At 38.5% G+C, this 21,382-nt stretch overlaps 1 protein-coding gene across 3 annotated transcripts; it reads right to left on the bottom strand.

The window, feature by feature from the left end:
- Positions 1-609: 609 nt before the first annotated feature.
- Positions 610-19,753, bottom strand: CEP55 (centrosomal protein 55). 3 transcript variants are annotated; one of them, XM_074339375.1, is made up of 10 exons: positions 19,597-19,753; positions 19,239-19,363; positions 18,630-18,814; positions 16,538-16,813; positions 14,336-14,404; positions 6,904-7,054; positions 5,281-5,594; positions 3,927-3,998; positions 3,159-3,284; positions 610-1,386 (listed from the first exon to the last, which is right to left on the bottom strand). In XM_074339375.1, the coding sequence occupies exons 3-10, from the start codon at positions 18,810-18,812 to the stop codon at positions 1,384-1,386; spliced, it is 1,194 nt and encodes a 397-aa protein (XP_074195476.1). In that variant the 5' UTR covers positions 18,813-18,814; positions 19,239-19,363; positions 19,597-19,753; the 3' UTR covers positions 610-1,383. The 3 variants fall into 3 exon arrangements, with proteins under 3 accessions (XP_074195476.1, XP_019594126.2, XP_019594117.2); XM_019738567.2 differs by having other exon boundaries at positions 610-1,765; positions 19,597-19,743; XM_019738558.2 differs by lacking the exon at positions 19,239-19,363 and having other exon boundaries at positions 610-1,765; positions 19,597-19,744.
- Positions 19,754-21,382: the final 1,629 nt, after the last annotated feature.

A 21,382-nucleotide genomic window follows, 5' to 3' on the forward strand; every position in this document is an offset into this window, starting at 1 on the left:
CCTCTACCCTACATATAACTTCATTATAGCACTTCCTACAATGCATTATACTTATCTGTTCAGCTTTTGGTCTCTTCTATTGGACTGTATTATGATCATGGTGTCACTAATACCTAGCCCACAGTCTTGCATATAGTTGGCATTTAATAAATGTTTGGAGGTGAAACTAAAGATGTTAGAGAACTGGCATAGCAGGGATCCATGGAACAGGTGGAGGGATTTGACAAGGCAGAACTTCTCAGACCAGAAGGATGGAGGAGACCAGGTAGTGTATTCTGCTGTTTGTCTCTCTAACTCGAAAACATCCCGTAACTCCAGTTGTGATATTGTGTAAGCAGACTGAGTTCAGGGGATTCACATGGGGTGCTGGCATGGTGGAGAGAAGATGGACATTGGAGTTGACTCGGAGTTTGAAACCCAAGAATGTTTTTTTTATTTTAAATGGTTGTGGGGATTTTGGTTAACTTTTCCGAGCTTCATGTAGTTTTTGGTTCCGATGTATCTTTAACTACCTTATTTTACACTGTATGTTAACATGTAATTTTCTGGCACTCCTCTCAGGGTAGAAATTCTAGAATACCTTTCTATGTACATATATGCTAGACATGATAAAATTTATTAAATAATTTTATTCTTTTTTTCCTTTATATTACTAACAGCAGTCCAGTGTTAAACAGTTTAGAAAACCTTAAGAAAAAAAAACAAAAAAAACTTTGGTTTACATACACATGCATAAAAATATATATTCAGATATGCAAATATCTGCTCATTACATTACCCAGCTTTAATTAAGAGTGCCAAAAATAAATAAATAAAATATCTGCAAATTAAAATGAGAGGGCTAGATTGTTATTTTTAAATCCATTTTAACGATTTTAGCGAACATGTGCTAATGAGATTCAAGTTAAAGTTATAGCCAGTTAATACGACAGAAAACATTGTGTATGGCTTCTTAGGAGTATTCCTTAAGCAGAATCTGCTTTGTGCTAAGAGCATAGCTAGGTTTACAGTTTCAATAGTATGCAGCAATAAAGATCAAGAAAATTCCCAATTTTTCTAATAACTGTTCTATAGTAGCAAGGAAAAATGAAAAAAGTATCACCATCTTTTACCTATGGCTCGATTGTAGGTATAACAAGTGCTTGAAAAAAATAAAAAGGCCAAGATAGTAAGACACTTGGTTAAATTACTTTTGATTTTTAAAAGTCCACAAAACATAAAAATACTTGCTTGCTTGTGTAACAGATTTAACCCACAAGCAATAACCTGAACTATGTTTTCCCCATCAAGTACTTCAACAGTGCAAAATGGTAGTCGTGTCAGCATCCGCTGCTCACCACATTCTGTTACTGGAGTCTGAAGATGAACCATCTCAGGGAGGTATCACTGCCAAGGAAAATGCAAAGCAGCTAAAAGATACAGTGATTCACTTCTATACCAGAATCTGAAAGGTACATAGACAGTTTCTTATGTAAGAGGTGAAATCAGAATTCAAGCTGTCCATTAGCTAACATAAAATACAGTATTGAATCTTTTGACACAAAAACAGAGAACAATTACATTGCTACTTTGAACAGTACTCAACATGGACAAGTAGGTCTCGATGTTCGGTGGCTGGATATTGGATATTGCACTTGGGACATTCTACCAGGCTTTCGTTCAGTGCAGCCGTAGGACTTTTTGGTGAGGCAACTTTTACTCTGTTTGCAGTCTCTCCTTGGAAAGTGACTAATGGCTCTGTGAAGGCAAACTCACGAAGCTGCTTCTAAAAAATAAATGTCAAATAACACTGTTTGTATACTGTTTGTTCAATAGGTTTAACTGCTCCATAGATAGTCCAGCTGCTTCCGCCCTGCAGACAGATTTTCTTTCGAATCTCTGCTTGTCGGTATTATGGTGGTTAACATATAAGGTGGTTATAAATTACCCAAATTACCCAGGAAGTACTGGGGTTGGGTATTTATATGGATAGATTTTATTAAAATACTTAGAGCCAAATTTAAAGATTGGCCTGGTGCAAGGCTGACAAAACGTGCTTGTAAGAGGCGCTTTTCAGCAATGAAAAACTACATGGAATTAAGATCACAGAATTTTAGCAGATCAAACAGGTTATACACAGAAATGACTAAGATATTGAGTAATACCTCTGACACTTGCCTTTTGCATGTTTTCTGAGGAACTTAGAATAGTCATTAAAACTTAAAAATGAGTATTGTACAGCATACTATAAAGATGATGGATAGGAGAAACATAAAGAAAAGTACAGGGAAAGTATGGGTTCTTTTGTATACCCTCTGGATTCCTATACTTTGAAAAACAGTCATTAATAGAAATGAATTATAAATTTCAATTTCAAATATTATAAATGGTCAAAATCAATAACATACTAAATAGAGCCAAAAACATATTTTCGGTCTTTTATTCATAAGGAAGTTACAAGTGATATTTTTAAAACAACTGTTTTCTTTTTTGAAAACTGAGGAATTCTATTAATATTTGTAACATTTCACCCTCTGCACTCTGCAGTACTAGGATGAGATCATGCACTTCTGGGACATACACACACAAACACAGACTCCTACAGGTTTGGTCCAAAAGCTTATCAGTAAGACGAAAACAGGTACATGAAAAACCATTTCCTCATAGAAACAATGTTATTTAAAAGGTTTATGTTTCAAAAGATTATGTGTTCAGGGTGACCCACAAAATGTGCTTAACTCAATATGCCTAGTGTATTAACAGAAACAGTCCATTATCCCTAAAAACAGCATTTCTTTCTTTCTTTCTTTTTTACGAAGAAACACATAATTTCCGTTCAGGACTTACGACTGCCCTGCTTTAACCCCTCCTTCTCCCAGGCCAGGCACTCTTTAGTGCCTCTGGCATCACAGCACCTGCCTAGGGTGGGTGGGGGTGATCCCGGGTGCTGGTAATGTAATAATCACCAAGAGGTACATGATGTCCCTTTTCTTGGTGCTCTGAACTGATACTCAAAGGGCAGTTACATCAAATGAGGCAGGGGCTCTGCCTATTGATTTGAGAAACAGCCATTCTTTAAGCTGTATCCTGGTAGTCTGAGAACTGGTTTGATATATAAATGGAGAGATGGGAGAAAGAAAAAGAAGAAAATAAGATTAGTTTAGCCATTCCAAACTCACCAAGGATTCCAACTGTGTTATTTGATTTCTTGCTTTTTGGAGCTCCTTAAGAATTACATGCAATTGATGCTGCATATTTTGACGGTCAATTTTTTCATTTTCAAAGTCTAAAGTACATGCCTGCATCTGGAGAAATGACCAGGACAAGAAAATTACAGCTAGTATAAATTGTCTAGTTCTCTCGACTGGATGCTTGCATTTTTTAATTAGCACAAGTCAACATCTGTTGTTTACCATCAGAGCAAGAGTTCATCTGAACACAGTGAGATATTGACAAAGAAAGAAGCTTATGGTTGAGGATTTGGTTGCTCTAAGGAGGAAAGCCAATGCTTGAGGTATAGGTTCCCCCCCTCACCCCGACCCCTTTTTTATGGGAAAGGGGCAGAAGGGAAAGAAATGGCTGTTTCCTGGTTTGGAATATACTACACATCTCTGGTCTATATTCTGGGAATAAATGGGGTTTGAGTTCTGCTTGAAGTTATAAGGTAGCCTGATTAGGGAGACCCTGTTAGGCTGCAGTAGGAACTACAGACGCCGTGTGGGGAAGAGTAAAATTTGCCACGGTGAACATCTACCCATCAAGAAAACTGCCATCTCACTTCTGAGCATCTCTTTTAGCCTAACAGCAGTCACAGGAATATAGGGTACTACAGATAAAGTTTTTTTTAAAAAAATTTTCACAACTTCCAAATGGTTCTTCATAGAATAGTAAACATGAGGAGAAATTCCATTTTCTAAACTGAATTTAGAGGCAACCCCAGTGAGTACCTGTTGTTCCAATAGAGCTACCCTTGTTTGTTCCTCTTGCTGCTTTAACAGCGACGTGTAAAGAAACTGGACCTGTAGGGTGTAAACAGAGACAATGTTGTCACATCCAACCTTTTATGCTTGACCTGGATACGCAAGCAGCTCACAAGTCTCATCTCTAATCAGAACACCACCTGCTAGTCTGAGTGAGTCATTCCAGCTGGCTGCTGGTGGCTGTCTATGCCAGCAGCGAGGGAGCCAGCGGCACCTCCTGGCTGACAGCTCCCTGAGGCACAGGCTGAAAGCTGATAAACAGCACAGAACTCTGCAGGGGCCACACCCATGTTCCTGGAGGCCCTGACATATAATCTACTAATACTTCTGGATAGAATAACAAAGCTGGCAGTGCCTCCCCTTCTTGGAGCAAAATTCTCAATCATTTCTGTGTAATCTTGACAAGAAACACTGCTTGCAGCTCCTGTAGACAGAAGTGAGGGTGGTGAAGACTAACGAGGCAAACGTTACAGAGTATTGCCCCCCCCCCCCGCTCTCATTTTGGAGGATTTTCTAAATTACTATTCTAATAGTAGCAGTCACTAATACTGACCCGTCCCTTTAGTTTACAAAGCTCTTTCGCATTCTCTCAGTTGACCTTCATAAAAACCCTATGAAGTAGGAAAAGGTTATTATTATTAATTTGACGCATGATGAACCTGACAGTCACAGAAGTTAGGTGATTTGCCTAAGGCCACACATCCTGCACTAGAAACCAGGTATGGCCTCCAAATACCATTCTTTCCATTATTCCATGCTGCCAAAAAAAATTAAATTAATGAGTTTCTGTCAAAGTAGCATTCAATTCTAAAAATCCTACCTCAGTAACTTCAACAGAGACATCCTGGCATAAAGCTAGTAGTATGAGAACATGGAAGGTGCCCCATGAATTAACTTGAGTATCACGGTTGACGCACCAGCCTGGGAATCAACCTTGACTCCCCTCTTTCCTTCGTATCTTTTGGCTTCTAACACAAACTTACCTTCTGTCTCAGAGCCTTTAAAGTGTGTATGATTTCCTCTGGCTGGAGAGAATTTCCACAGTCACTCACCTTGCTTGTCATCAGTTCTTTGTCCAAGTATCTCCTCAGTGAGGCTGCAACTGGCCCCTAATTTCTCTTTGTCATATTACCCTGTTTTATTTTTGTTAATTTACTTTTTTATGGTCTGTTTCCATTCTAAATATGAACACCCACAAGGGAGCAGGATCTTGTTTTGTTCCTTGCTGATTCCCTAGCGGTTAAAATAGTCCCTGATACTTAGTAAGCACGATGAAAAATTTGAATTATGAATCAAGGGAAACCTTCTGGGTTAGGCTCACCTGAGACAACAGCTCTTCAGATCTCTTCTTCTCTTCTTCAAGTTTTTTTCTGGCAATATCATTCTCTTCCTTGAGTCTTTGTATTTTCTCTGTTTTATGCCTATCATCTTCCAGATGTTGGACATCTGCCTTTCTTTGTGAACACAATAGTTTATTTAAATCTTCAACTTCTTTTTGGGTTTCTTCATATTTTCTTCGAAATTCACTAAGTTCAAAACTCAGCTGAGTTATGGTCTGTCGTTCAACCTCAAGATCTTTTTTTGCATTTGCCAAGAGATGGTTGTAATATTTCTGCTTTTCTTCTTGAAGATAACCTATGACAAACACACCAGGGCACACTCACTTTATAAAACAGATAATATTCCTAAAAAGGTAAACATAAACTGTTTCTATAAACAAGATCACATTATTTTTTCACCTTATAAGATGAAGAGTCAAGAGATAGGATTGATATTTGACGGAACAAGAAACAGAAGCTCATGTATATTACTTGAAGTTACAAAACTAATAATGGAAGAACTAAAATCAGTAATATAACTATTCTATGGGGAGAGAACATCACTAATGTATACAGAAGATAAATCAACAAACAGAGATATAAACTCATTATTTATAGATAAGGAGATAATTACCAAAATTAAAAACAGAAATGTTAAATGCAGCTGTCCTGATGGGAGGAGGAAATGGATTAGGATGGGATGAGAAAGGCAGGGCAGAGTCCTTCTGTCCTATTATTTTAACAAGCGCGTCTATCACTTTGATAAAACACACACACACTCATTACCAAAGAAAAAATTAGGCTTAGCCCATAGCTAAAATCCTATTTACATGTGCAATAAACTTATAAAGGCATTACAGCAACAGCTTTGTCCCCTTAGGGATAAACAGCTTTGAATTATCTCCAGAGACATTGCTTTTGTATTTTTTGCCACTCGTCAGCCTTCTCTTTGTATAAAGGCTTCAGTCCTGTTAGGGCTGTCAGGCATTTAATGAGTGCTCTGCATGGGGTTTCTCTTCTCTTCCAAGCTTGTCACCTGGAACTGCTAAACCGATTTCCTCATCTGTAAAATGAGAATAATGACCTTTCTGCCCCCACCTCTTAGGGTTATTGTGAAACTCAATTGAGAGCAATGTTAGGGAAACTGTAAAGTACTTGGCAAAAAGACAGCATCATTCATAAGAAACTCCATCTCAGTTCTATGCTGAGATTCAAATGATTCAAGTATCATACATGCGTAAAATGTATTTTCTCCTGGGATTGATACGTATAAATGTTGAAGGGAAGCAGAGTAAAAAGATGACAAGGTGACAAGGCCAGCTCTGGGGGAAAAAAAGTTGGAGAAGGGCTCTGAAGGAGGGGGGAGGACATGCATGATGCAGGAAATGTACTGTGTCTTCAGAGCTGCCAGAGATCCCTCTTACCCTGTGCCTTTTGCCCTCTTTTATCACAAAGCAAGGGGAATAAAACTGACTTGCTAAAATGGTACTTCTTACTTCAGTGCTAGAAAACTTGCCATTATTTTACTGTCTGACACATAGCTATAAAAATCTAAATTTGAGGAATCTCTCCTTTTGGAAAGTGTCAGGCAGGCCTAGCCCAAAGGAATATTTTTATACCAGTACCTTCTGATTCAGTCTTTTTTGTCTGCTGTGGGAGTGAATGAGCAGCTGTTTCTGATTTCTGTTCCAACTCCCGGATCTTTGCTAAAAGTGATCTTACGTAGACCTCTCGCTGCTGATCATACACAAGCCACTGCTGATTTTTCTCCAGAGCCTTGATGTGAACATGAAAGAAAATCAACAATAAACATTATTAAAATAAAATAAAAAAGCAAAATCTTAAAATGGGCTAGGGAACCCATCTTTTCCAGCACATAAAAACTCTTTACAGCTCACATAATAGAATAATTCTAGGCAACCACTGGCTTCTGATACAGAAATATATTCTAATGTCACATATCTTCAGAATATCTAACACCGTGTCCAAGTCATGTTTACACAGGGTTAAGTTCACTTGTCTGCTGTCCCCTATACACAGTGTGCTTTGTGTCCACGTCATTCTCCACAAAGTAGAACGCTTTGTGGCAGACGTGGAGATGCACTGCTCAGACACCCTTTAAGAGCTATTTCTGCCCAGCATAGAACTCTGTTCGGAAGCTCCCCATGGGGCGCCACTCATTAATTAAAAATCCCAAACTGGGATCACTCACCTGGTTTGTCTATGAGCTTATGAACTCAGTTGTTTTATATAAATATCTACACATTTTTTAAAAATTATTTTATCAACCATCTTCAGCTTTTTATCTGTGTTTGCTGTGACTCTAAAATAGATAGTAACTCCTTGAAGTGGCAGACCACGCTCTTCTGAAAGGATCTCTGGCTTTTATGCACAATTTATACGCACGAAATTATTTGGATGATGGGATAACACTAATATAGGCAGTGTCTGTTAAGTCACCTGGTACAGGAAAACCGATGCATTTTACTGTTACTGCTCATATTAGTTTTCATTTCAGTTACATCTTTCCCTCAAGAAACTAAATATGCTCTGATAGTTTTACCAGGACATCTAAGTTTGAAAACCTTATAAAATTTTATCTGTATTTTCTGTGGATCATACCACCTGATTTTTGGCAAGACATTAACAAATATTCACGTAAGAAGCTACATTAACTTCAGTGGATAAAACAAGGTGGAATATATGGACAAAGGTATGTAGATTTATGAAGTGGTTTATTATTGTTAACTAGGACAAATTCACATATCCTTTGATTCTAACTCTCACTGTTCTTAACCACTGGATCCTTGGAAACTCAGTGAAAGGTAAAGCCAAAGGAGTCTGACAGGGCAGTCCAGTATCCCCAGCCATCGCACACCAGCTGCTTTCTCCCCTAATACCAGTTTTGCCAGAAGAGGTGACAGTTTTGTTACTGAAAGTGGGGTACAGGTTCAAGTTGAAAGCTAGCAAAGATGATGATTCATTTGCTGGTGCTAGGGGAAAAAAGCCTAGAAACTCTTATATGACACCACCAACATGCAACGAGATTGTAACCCCTGTCTCCTTTCCAATCGAGGTGTTCAGTCCAAGAGGATGGGCCTGCCCCCTTCTCATTCTATGTACCTAAAAGGCTAAGGAAATAGACCTGAGTGATTATTTGTGTGGAGAGGGCATCCACTTCTAAACCTGATGTGACACATGTAAAATGTTATGGAATAAGAGTCCCAGAAGGAGCACACATAGTGATAGAAAGGCCCTTCACGATGGCCAAGCTCCTTTGTACTGAGACCTCTGCGCCTGGTACCTACGTTATAACCTGTCTGCCCCCACTGGAATGCCTACTTGAGCAATGATTTGCTGTTGGATCTTGGTAAACCCTAATTGATTTTGGACTAAGAGACAAAAGGGAAAAATGTGTCCACTTACTTATTTATTTTTGCTCAACAATAGAAATCCTCAGTTGGAGAGTGATTTCCCCATTCAGAGAGTCAGAAGACATACAGGCCATGACCAAAAGTTTCAGGTTAATTAATACAATGATCACCCTATATTTGGGGGCAAAAGAGCTAATCCTACCATGTTTCCCCGAAAATAAGACCTAGCCGGACCATCAGCTCTAATGCATCTTTTGGAGCAAAAATTCATATAATGTATCAAGTAATGTATCAAAAATTCACATAATGTATCAATAAGACCCAGTCTTATTTTACTATACTATATGATCGGGTCTTTGATACGATATGATATGATATGATATGATATGATATGATATGATATGATATATGATATGATGATATGATATAATAAAGACCGGGTCTTATATTAATTTTTGCTCCAAAAGACGCATTAGAGCTGATTGTCCGGCTAGGTCATATTTTTGGGGAAACATGGTAATATGTTCAGTTCAATATCTTCCTCGGTCCCCCGAAGTGCTACACTGTTTTAATTATATTAATAACTGAGAAATTGTGAAAGCTTCATGACACATCCTGCTAAAACGGAAGCTATCTTCCCTTACGCTGATATTAAAATCATCCACAATCTGTCTTTTCCCATGTCTTCAGGTTTTAGCCTGGCCTTTCTTTCCTCCACTGCCACTCCATTGTCTATACAGCTATGCACACCCTCTGTGCCTTGCTTAAACTCTTCCCTTTGCCCAGGGTGCCCTAGACCTCCTTCCTATTTCATATGCCCACTGAAAGCCCATCTTTTCATCAAGTTCCAGTGAGTCCAGGCTTGTCTTTCAAGCCTCCTCACTATAACCGCCCTGACCAAACTCCCTCTCCTCTGTTAGCCAATAGTACTTTTACTGTCCGTCCAATCTGTTTGCCATCTTATACTCATGACCTTGATTATTACTGATACTTATCTTAACTAGATCATGTGCCCCTTGGACAGCTGGGCCCAGGCTTGTTTCAATTTTTTACAGTTCTGTGCATGTGTTCACTGTTTCTGTAGCAAGTGGCTGCCTGATCAATGTTTGTGAATGATGATGACAAAATACAGTGGGGAAACAATGGCTGCGAGAGTTAGCAAGAACCCAAGTAAGACGTTTAACCCCAAACCGAAGTTTGAGAGTATTCAGAGAAGGGAGGAGAAGGCATGAAAGAATCGAGCAGTTCCTTACACTCAGTGAAACAATACATTTAGAGTGATTCAAAAAGAACCAAACACTTTCAGAAATCTGTTACTTATTAACTAATATATGAAAATGTAATTAAGAAAAAAAACCTGTGAAAGAAAAAGGGACTCTATAATAAATCTGCCAAGTTCAAGTGGCCAAAAGTAACCTCACAGGGTGATCTGATCATAAATTCCTAACAGAGCAGGTCATGGTGGCTAGTCACACCCCAGGCATATCACTTCTTTAGTAAAAGGTTTTAAGCAAGCCCTGTCCATTGTTCTTGTGCATCCAGGTTAACATACCTTTGCAATGTCAGAGTGGTCCTCTTTTTCACACCCCTCTGAAGGGAGAAACTATCTGGTTAACTGTATTCCCCCGCCTTCCTTTCTCCCACTTACATGTAATCTTCCCTACTTCCCTCCTTAATTCCAGATGTATTAAAAAAAACTGCAAAATTGTCATTCACCAGAGCTTTGAGATCTTGCTTCCTGACATGTTGCCAGTTTGGCTCAAATAAACTCAAACTCTTATAAAAATTCTCTACAGGTCTGGATGTTTCTTACATTAACAAACCATTTGTAATAAAAGTATCACAGCTATTTCTATAATCTTATAAGTTCTTAATATGTACCCTTTGTGTCGTAATCCCATACCTGTTGTAATTTATTATTATCGATGGTTGAAGTAGCAGCCAGGATGTATAACTTCATATCCTTCGGGGCTGCTAGAAAGAGAAGGTACAAACACAAAATTCTTGACAAAAAAAGTTGCATGGTGTAACTTTACTAAAGTAAAACATATATACTGGAATATATTTTCCAAAGCGTTCAATTCTTTTTGAATCACCCTACATTTGTTGTAGGTGTAATGTAAAAGGAGGGGCTCCCCTCCCCCATAAGCTGGCATCTCGCTCTAAAGCGGTGAGATAGAGTAAATGGCAAGGAACATACTGGAGGGTTTTGGTTGTATATTAGAGCTTCTTCTTAAAGGGAAGAATTTCCATTCTTTAAAGATATAGGCAGTTGAGTTGCATGTCCAAAAAGACCTATACTTATGAAAACTCATCTGAAGAGTTCCTCTAACCTTTGCTAGGCTCCTTTCACAAACTCCTAAGCAAAGCTGCTAGGTATGGGGCTCAAAGGATTTTCAATTTCTGTTTTCTATAGAATTAGGAGGAAATGGATTAGGAAGACACAGGCAACTTCTGGAATCAAAGACTTAGTCCAGGGCCCTCCTGCCACTCGACCAGACACTTGTCTCTCTGCACCCGTCAGGCAGTTCTAACATTTGTTCTCCTCACATGGCTTAAGAGTTCATCTATCAAGTGGGGCATACTGTATATTCACTCTGTATTCTATACTGAAATTTAGTTATAAGAGGTGGCATTGCATAACTCAAAAAGCACACACACACCCAAATACTTATAAATCCTATGTGTTTGATGCTTAAAAACCTAATTTTATATCAATTTAAAATTTTCCATACTTAAGAAATATTTTAATATAAATAATTTAAGTCAATATTGGATGGTCATGAAAATTTTCTTCTTTTAAAGGAATCTGTCCATACATTACTGAAGTATGAGAAACAAGACTCCATGTTGGTTTAAGATTTGAGAGGCAATATTCTAAAAGGCCACATGATGGTGATATTGCTTACAGTAGTAAACATTTCTTTACTCCCCATCTCTTCTCACTGACCCTATGCATCTGCTTTCTTCTCCTAATAGTATCAAAAAATGGATTTGATAGCTATCAATAAATGTTGATATAGTTTTGCGTCACAACAATTAGTCATCACTGCATTAGCTCTTCCTTACAGCTTTGTGTCATCTACACATTTGTTAGGCATACATTTAACACTTCCATCCAAGTTACCAATAAAAATATAGTCTAACTATTACGTTGTTTTGTACACCTGAAACTAATAAAAATGAAATATACAGACTAAGTGTAGGCAAAAGTGAAGCTCTGTGGAATGCCACTGGCTTGACAAAGAACCATGAAATGTTCCTTGGGCAAAAATTTCACTGTATTAATAGATTAAAATGTTAGCCTGTACTAGAGGAATAAAAACTGCTAACACTAGAATATGGATGGTAGATTACACAGAAGAATGGTGTCCATGTTAAATTTATTAAAGTTGATATTTGAATATAACATTGTATGTCAATGGTAATTGAAAAATAAATTTTTAAAAATTACAAGAAAAAAGTCGCTACCTGTACTTTAGTCGTGTGAGAGAATACCCTCATTCTTAGGAATGCACATCGAAGTATACAGGCTTAAAGGCCTCTGGAGATATGTAACTCACTCCCAAATGGTTCAGATAAAAATATGTTATGTGTGCTTGGGGGGGGGGGTATTCAAAGAGAAAGTGTAAAATGGGATAAAATGTTAACGACTGAATTTTGGTAAAGGGTATATGGGTGTTCTATGTACCATTTTCATTCTTGTTACTTGCTGTAAATTTGAATATTTTTCCAAATAGAAGACTTAAAAATAATTACTTTTCTTCCCTAAAGCCTATGTTTAAACATCAGATTTTTTTAAATGACGAGCACGAAATGCCTATGAAAACTGCCTTTTAGCTGTTTGGTTTGATTTAGTTTGAAAGTTGCTGACATCAGACAATATTCACAGCATTAACTCCACGTAATTATTTCAAAATGTCAGCCAGACATAAATGGTAGCTGAAGAATGATACAGCTAGACCTCAAGAAAGGGAAACACAAGTGTTTAGGGCTTGTTTTAGCATAACATGTACTGATTCTTAAAACAGGTAGGCAAACATCTACAGTAAGTTTTGTGGGAGCTTTGAGGAGGGGTGTGGGACTGGAACTGCTGAGCTCTCAAGAGCCGAATAATGTGCGACTGTGGACTATGAGTGTGAGTTCTCTACCCCTGCTCCCTAAACCCACCAACTACAATCCTCCTGCTCTAAAAGATCTGCTGAGATTCCAAAGGGACAACCAGAACGAAACCACTTCTTGTTCCACAGATGTAAGTTGATGGTGGTCGAAGAGTGGTCTTCAGACCACCAGCAGGAGCAGCAGCAGCAACTGGGGCTTGTGGAGAGCCAGACTCCCTACCCAGACCCGGGAAATCAGAATCTGCACTTCATGATGATCCCCTAGGTTCACATGCACATTAGACTCTGAGAGGCACGGCTCACTCTACATCACCATTGGAAGGTGAGTTGGGTTAAATTTTACTCCACTTGTATAAAAGCCTCTCTAAAAACATAGCAAACAAGTACAATATCATCCTTACATAAGCTGAGAAGATAGAACAGAATAAAGAGATTGGGTATAAATGTATAACATTTCAAAGTTAATTTTATAAAAAGAGTCATCATTATCTAAAAATAATTTTAGCTGATATTTGAAGCAGTTAGTGCTGAGAAGTCTAAAATTTACATATGAGTTTAGGACAATAGCATATATTTTCAGGTACTTTGCCAAAAGAGGCACTAGTACAATTCAAGAAGCTTCACAAGATTCCATTTAGTCAATCTTTCAACTGTTCTAGATGTTAGGGATAATACATGACACAAAAAAACTTATTTTGATAGTTCTTTAAAAACTATGTTTCTTCTTTATTTTAATTACCTCTAATTACTGTAGTACCCCATTATACAGACACTCAACAGACTTAAATTCTTTTGAAGATCAAATAGACCTCAAGGTACACTTGCTAGATTAAATAAAACAGGAATCTTAAGAGCATACTTAGATCAGGGTAGACATGCCAGTAATATTCCTGGAATAAAAATACCCACCTACCTACGGGCCTAATAATTAAGTCAAGATTTTCATACTTGGTATATCTAATTTTAAAACTTGAAAAAATACACTGTGAATAGCTCTGTGTCCTCAATTTATGTATTTCCCTATGAAATCTACCAATCCATTTAAGACATAAGTTTAAAATAATACAGCTTTACATTATATATAAAATCACCTCATATCAAAGTCTAGACAAAAGATGTATTGAGTAGACAAAGAATGTGTTTCCTTCTCAAACTATGAAAGCAAATCCTGGTTCCAATGGAAGAATTTCAAACTAGAGTACATCTTGCATGGATAAACAAAAAAACAAACAACTATAAATTAAATTACATTATAATAATAAAATGGTTGGGCAAATTAGATTTAGATTGAGAAGGGATATTATTAAGGTATTTGCTAGTAATGGGTGATTTCTAGGACTTTCTAGACTAACAACACCATGCTTAGAGGAACTGGCCCTCTTAAAACTTGGAAAGAAACTTAAAAGTAGGAACCTAGAGAAATAATCTCAAACCACTCAGCTCTCCGGCTCTTCAACATGTTTTTCAAATCACAGTATCAATGCTATCAATTTCCATGAAATTTAAAAATAAATGCATTAGTCCTCTTTAGTCATAACTGAATAAAAGGAAAAAGAACTTACGTCTTTCAGCTGTATTTCCATCTCCTGAATGTTACTCATCGATGAGTTGAAGCAGCTTGTAGCCATGGTCTGTAAATAGACCAATAGTAGTTAACATCATAAATTTAATAATAGAAGTTTCCTCATTATATTCAGTTGAATAATAACACAGCATACTTTATAGGGATATCCCCAAATCCAGATCTAGTATATGCTGGTGAACCTCAAGCCAGATGAAGGGTTCAACAGGAGAATTAATATCATCTGGAAGTGTCCAAGCAGACTGCAAAACTTGAGATTTCATATCTAATTTGACTTTTGAGGTCTTCTGGACCCCAGGATCACCAAAATAGCCCTCAGTACATATGAACAGCCCCATAGTTTTCACCAAAAGGAGACAAAAGAAAAACAATTGGGCTATTTAAATGAAATCTGGAAAATATTAAATTTTCAAACAAAAGATAAAAGTTGTTTTCTAGAGTTTTATTTGTATTCATAATAGTATTATTAGTTCATATAGATTATATGGAATTCAAAACGTAATTTCTCTCCTCCTTTTCTCTTCATTTTCTCATAGAGGGTAAAAAAAGACAGGAAGTAGGTGGGTAGCCAATGAAAATCATAAAAAGCTGTATTCCAGTCTTTTAACAGATATAAGGAAAGAGACTTGTGTGAACACTGGCAAGGAAGTGCAAAATATTTTCTTTTTCTCCAAAGGTGCTCTATGTACTCACCTTAATTTGTAGCTCTTTCTCCCTCCATCTCAATTTAGTTCTCTAGGTGGACACCATGACAGAGATGGTTCACCAAACCCCTTTCCTTTTTTTCCTGGGCACATTGTAGACAATGTTGCCCAGGCTTCCCTACGGTTAGTGAAACCATGAGACTGAATTCTGTCCAATGGAATGTGGGCAGAAGTGAAATACAAGTATGTCATGCTCTCTCTAGCTCACAGCTGTATACAGAGGGTCTGGTAGAGAATTCCACCACAAGGGACGGGGGAACAAAGAACTTGGATCTCTAAATGACTGTAGAACAAAGCCTCCTCCACTCCAACCTGCACTAGACTGACCTGAGAGAAAAATAAACATTTGTTGTGTAAGACTCTGAGATTAGGAGATTTGTTATAGCAGTCAGACATGCTGACTAATACAAATATTAACAGTGGATAGCCCACACAATGATTATAAGAATACATTTTTAAAAATTATAATTTCTACCAAGATTTGTATTTCCAGCTTCAAAAGTGTGGAAACTAATTGTCGAGCTTTAAAGAAAGGTGTTAGTCACCCACTTTGGATCCGACTATGTTTCAAGCCTTTCAGTTCTGTGGACATTCTCTAGAAAAATGTAACCTCTTTGAACTCAGCTATAGAAATACTCACTTGCCCAGCTATGAGACTACACATAAATGTATAGCTCTGATCACTCTGACTACCCTGACGGGGAGACCCTTAACTCTAAGATATTACATCTGAAAGCTACAGATTTTCTTCTATAGGTGGTATTAACAGCTGTATTGTTAGTATTATTCAAATGTCCAAATTTCCAAAAGAATCAAAGGTCTGATCAATAAGAAACCCATTTACTGAGCACTTACTATGCCAGGCACTATGCAATTTACATGTATTATTATATTTAATCTGCAGTATTCTTTTCCTGATTTTACCAATGTGGACACTGAGGTTTAGGAGCAGGCTGGTGAATTCTAGCAGTCTCTAAGACTACAGAGGTTAAGGAATTTATTTAGAGTCACACAGCTAGGAAGTGGCAGAACGAAGATCTGAACTCAGGTCTGCCTACCTACAAATCCTTGCTCTTTCTGCAACATTAGTGACTCTAAAACAAAAGAGGGGCAGAAAAAGAACATGTAGTTAGGAAAAGCATTCTTAATATTGTAACTGTATCTCTCAAATATGAAAAATTAAAAAAAAATGAAGCCTATTATTTTCATGAGACAAACTACAAAAAAAAGAGTTCAACAAAATCTTCTTGGCTGTCTTAGATACATAGTGGATTCTATATTCTGAATATTCCCTTGGGCAAAACAATGGTGTGGGGCATGGAGGGAGCTATATTAACTATTTTTGCTTATAGAGAGGGTTCCAGGCTATAAAAAAAAAGTAATCTATTAATATACTATACTGTTTCATCATTTGACAAGCATATTTCGAACTGTCAGACAAAAAAAAAAAAAAATGGGCTTAAAGAAATCATTAGTACCTGTGATAAATGAAGTGTACTGGCTTTGCTTTCAAGTTCAGCAAGTCTTGCTGTTGTAGTCGACAACTGTTTTTTCAATACATCTGTCTCTTCAGACAAGGATTTCAACAGTTGTTCCCTCCTTTCACCTTCCTTTGTTTTCTCTTCCAGCTGTTCAAGCAATGCAGTAGTACTATATTTGGTTTTCAGCTGGTCTCTGAGTCGCTGTAGTTCTTTGTCCTTCTCTGTGAGGTGATAAGCATTCTTCTCCCTCTCAGCTTCAAGGACTCGAATTTTCTAGATATAAACTAAGAAGACTCTTAGAGCAAAGCCAGGTCAAACATGAAAGTAAATAATATAATAAAGCCAGCATTTATGAAGTATTTGTTATATATTAAGTCAGCATTATACGAGATACCAAAAAGAGGAAACCAAGGTCTGATGCTCAGAGAGGGAAACCAATACATTAATGCAATATGGTAACTGCTGTAGTTAAGATATATAGAAAATGGATGGGACACGAACACAGAAAGGAGAAGTCAGCTCTGTCAAAGAGTGGTGAGAGAAAGCTAAAGAAAAGCAGGCTCTCACATAGTATCTGATAATCATCCCTCCATCATACCAGTTCTAATAATCATAAAGGCTAAAAGTGAGCCACACAAGAGATATATGCTCACTGATGACCTGGAAGCAACAGAATTTAAAAATTACAGAATGTTTACAGCTGGATAAAAATGCATCCACTAACTTGCTTTTTATTAATAAATGATTTGGTATCAAATCTAGGTGATCGTCAAAGAGTGTTCAACATTTTCAAAGACTTGAAAGATAAAGAAGTCATGCTTGTTCTTCTGCGGCTGGATTAAGGGAGAAAGCACCAATAGAGATGACAGAAGAAGTTAATGGAATGACTTTACTTGCTAACAAGGTAAAAACATCATAAAACGGATAACTTGTATGGGAGGAGAGAGGCAGTTGTTCAAATATAAAATGGGGAAACTGAGTTGGATGGTTGTGTGAAAATGATGAGGTGGTTTTAGTTGGCTACAAGCTTAAGATAAGGCAGTCATATGGCACCGTTACAAAAAAATGCCAATACAATTTTAGGCTTTCATTGGAGTACAGCATCCAGATCACTAGAAGTAATAGTACCATTTCAACCCGTGTATGCCACCGTGTACAATACTGGGTACAAAATTCAGAAGGGATATGAACACACTACCAAGTGTTCAGGAAAGTGACCATGATGATAAGAAACCAGAAAAGCTGAAGAATATGGGGTCGGTCTACAGAAAAGTAAGAGGAAGCAAGATTTCCTCAAATAGCTGAAAAGTTGTCAATTGGAAAAAAAACAGACTTGCTCTGTGTAGTTTTAATGGGCACAATTAGAACACATGGGTAGAGGTTAAAGTTTACTTTCAATTAATTATAAAGGAACAGAGATGTGACAACCAGTGCTCCTCAAAAGTGGAATGAACTGGAAAGAGATCTCTCAGGGAAGCTATTAGATTCCTTCACCAGATTGCAAAATAACCTTTATGTCCAAGAATTGGTGATAGAACATTTCTCAATACTTGAATAAGTATTTACTTCAATATGTGTTATTAAAAAGAATAAATCATTCGGTTTTATGATGTGCCTAAAAATAGAATTTAGAGTAATCCAATGATACTATTTAACACAGGTCATTTATTTTCTATGAACAATGAAAGTACTTTTGCAAGACAAATTAAAATCAATAACATTTTAAAATCCTTCCAGTTCTAATAAATTCCTAACAGCTTTACTGACTATGCCATAACAAATTTTAAATTAGGTAATCTGAAATATAGCTTAACAGAATGCAAAATGCCAATGTATGTAAAGATTTTACCTCAAAAAACCTGAAAACAAAGATTACTGGGAACACAGTAATAATTATCAATATACATGATAAAATGGGTTTTTTAATATTCATATTAAAATCTGAACTCCATTTAACACTGAAATGATTAGACTTGATTTTTTACATTAAATAAACAGAAAAACTAGATTGTATCATTATTGGGAAAATATTTTCTCATCTCCTACCATACATCTGACTACAGTGTAAAGGGTTTTTAAGGCCATTTACCTCCAAAAGTCTGTCTCTCTCTTTATCAGTCAACTTTCCTTTTCCACTTGTGATTTCATCCACCGATGTTCGTAAGGTTGCAGTTTTTCCCCTAAGTTTTTGTAATGCAGTCTCTGATTTGGAGTTACTAGGCTTTGATCCCCATTTACTTTTAATTAAATCTTTGGGACTTCTGGCAGACATTTCTGAAATCATAAAAATAAAAATACAATTATATTTAGTGAGCTTTAAAGGTCAAATATCAGGTTTGAAAAGGTCTAATAACCTACCTGCTAAATAGAAACTTTCTATCGAAAATAAGTGACACAGCCAAACCACTGGGGTATGGGAGAGGAAGTGGGGACTGAATCTTGAATTATTTTGTCACCCACAGTGCTTAACGGTAGGTGGTCAACAAATACTTATGGATTGGCTGAAGTGATCGAAGACATGCTGGACAGGAGGTGACCAAAGAAACACTTCAATCCACCAAACTGCCCAAAGTTATCTATTACAGGCCACGTTCATCTACAAGTAGAGGCAAATCTTACAATATTCTCACATAAGACATCCAATGGGGAGACAGACAGGCAAAGAAAAACTGCAAAAAGGAGGCACTTTTTTTCTCACCTCTAAAATGAAGATGTTTGCGGAATAGACATGAAAGTGCTTGCTAATCGGCAAAATGCTGTACTAACGAAAGACCTTGGCCTCTCTGTGCCTGTTGTAAGGGGGTGATAATACCCACTGCAAAGCTGAAAGGAGGGATCGAAACGACAACGGTCACTGAAGCGCCAGGCACGATATGAGGTCCCGGAAAAGGGGACTTAAATCAAGGGCGGGCAGAGATTGAGTCCCAGCGGACTTGATCTGCCCACAGACCCCGCCTCCCTCGCGGTCCGACCCTGGCCAGGGGCTGCGGGACCTGGCCGCCCCTCGTCCGCCCCTTGCCCCCCTCCGCAGTCCCCTCCCTGCAGCTAGCCAGCACCTGAGGCGATGCGCTGAGCTCGCGTCGGCCGACTCACACCCGGTGCCAACGCCGCTTCCGGGAGTTTGAATCCCGCGGCTGCTGGGCGGGGCACGTCACTGCCGGCGGGGACGAAGCTGGCAGGAAGGAGGGGCGACACACGCGATGGGATTGCGGCTACCCGATTGGCTGTGGCCTCCAAGGGGCGGGGCCTGGAACCTGAGCGCGGAAGGAAGGTGGGAAAGAGGCGGGGCAGGGTCGAGAAACTCCTCCTCCCGCTTCTGCCGCTCTATTCTGGGGCTTTCTCTGGGTTTTTGAGAGTTCAGACCTCAAGCCCGGTGTTTCTTAGTAAGGAGCTGAATTGTGTTTATCCGCTTTGGGGATGAAGCAAATTCCCGTGCTCAGTGAGATAAACCCAGTGACGGTGAACTGGAACTAACTCGTTCTGTGTCCTTGAGCATAATTCGCCCTTCTAAGTGCCAGTTTCGCGCTATATAAAATGGAAAAAAAGTGGGTCCCTCAAGGAAGTACAGCCTCCTCGTCTTCGCGGAGCCTTTATCCAGACGAAAGTCAAGGGTGGAGCAGTGGGAGAACTGACAGGCACGCCCAGGCTGAAAACTGAGATTCTGAGCCCTAGAGGCGGCGTTTCTGGCATTTGCTTCAGATTGCTGCCCTCTGGTCTGAGATCTATCGGTTAAGTCTGGGTCATAGTTAGCGGATTTGAAGACTTTATTGCTAAAACGAAGAAGCACAGAAATTGGCCTGGCGTACATTTCAGACCAAGTATAAACACATCAGAGATTTAAAACAATAGATATAAGGATATAGTAGGAAAACATCCTAGGAAAGCAATGTGGCACACCAGTTAAACTCTAGTTCTGGGTTTAGCGCCTGACTGCCTCTAATTCCCTATGTAATCTTAAATCAGTTATTTAACACTCTGATCCTCAGTTTCTGGATCTGTAAAATGATGCAAATAATATCTACCTCATAAGGTGGTTATGAGAATTAAATGAGAAAATCCATCGTAGTAAATACTCAATTAGTGTTAGCCATTGTTACACAAAAAGCAATCAATTTCTATGTTACTAAACAGAATGGATGGGAAACCATGTAGAGAATTTTAAAGAATTTTTCTATATAATGCAAGAAGATAAAGTTTGGTCCCTGCTTCCAAGGAGTTCACATTTCTGATGGAAAGGTGAAGAGAACTGGGCTTTCTCGTGTCTGTTGTGTTGAAACATCAGATGGGATTGGGTTGGGAGGAAGTCAGGGCAAAAGATGAGTGAGGTGTAAATGTTACTCATTGCCCAGAGTTGAGAGCAAGGGCAAAATTATTTTCTATAGAAATTTACAAAGATTTTTAGAAAGAAGAGAGAGAAAGAGAAATCTCCCCGCTCAGTTTTGAGCTGAATGGGAAGCAGAGATGGGAGGAAATGGGAGAGACTGTGTGAAGAGGGGTGGCACCTGGCTGTTGGGGGCCTGGTGGCTGGGTGCACTGGACCAGACGCCCCAATTGTACATCTGCTCCCCAGGTCCCTGTGGGGACGGAGTCCCAGAGAGCAGTTTCCAGGCTCTCAGCCTCACATGGAAAGGTGCTGGCTCGGGTAGTAGATGGTCATCAGCTGTGACTAGTTGGCCATCAGCTGTTACTGGTTAGCCATTAGCCACTAATATAACTGCCGTGGCTAAACTAGCAAGTGGGGATTGCGGATTGCAGAGAGGTGCAGATTGCAGTTAGCAAGTGAGGTGGGCAGGCAGAGAAGCGGACAGCCGGTTGCGGATCTTGTGGCTCCTGCTTCCTGTG

Source organism: Rhinolophus sinicus, linkage group LG07, assembly GCF_036562045.2.
Source record: "Rhinolophus sinicus isolate RSC01 linkage group LG07, ASM3656204v1, whole genome shotgun sequence".
Classification (NCBI taxonomy): domain Eukaryota; kingdom Metazoa; phylum Chordata; class Mammalia; order Chiroptera; family Rhinolophidae; genus Rhinolophus; species Rhinolophus sinicus.

Excerpts from the sequence above, each read along its gene's own strand:
- CEP55 (XM_019738558.2), bottom strand. The coding sequence starts at position 18,812 with ATGTCTGCCAGAAGTCCCAAAGATTTAATTAAAAGTAAATGGGGATCA. Across the intron at positions 5,595-6,903 it reads AAAAAAGACTGAATCAGAAG|GTTATCTTCAAGAAGAAAAG; the intron begins GTACTGGTATAA and ends TGTTTGTCATAG. Across the intron at positions 1,766-3,158 it reads TAACACAGTTGGAATCCTTG|AAGCAGCTTCGTGAGTTTGC; the intron begins GTGAGTTTGGAA and ends TTTATTTTTTAG.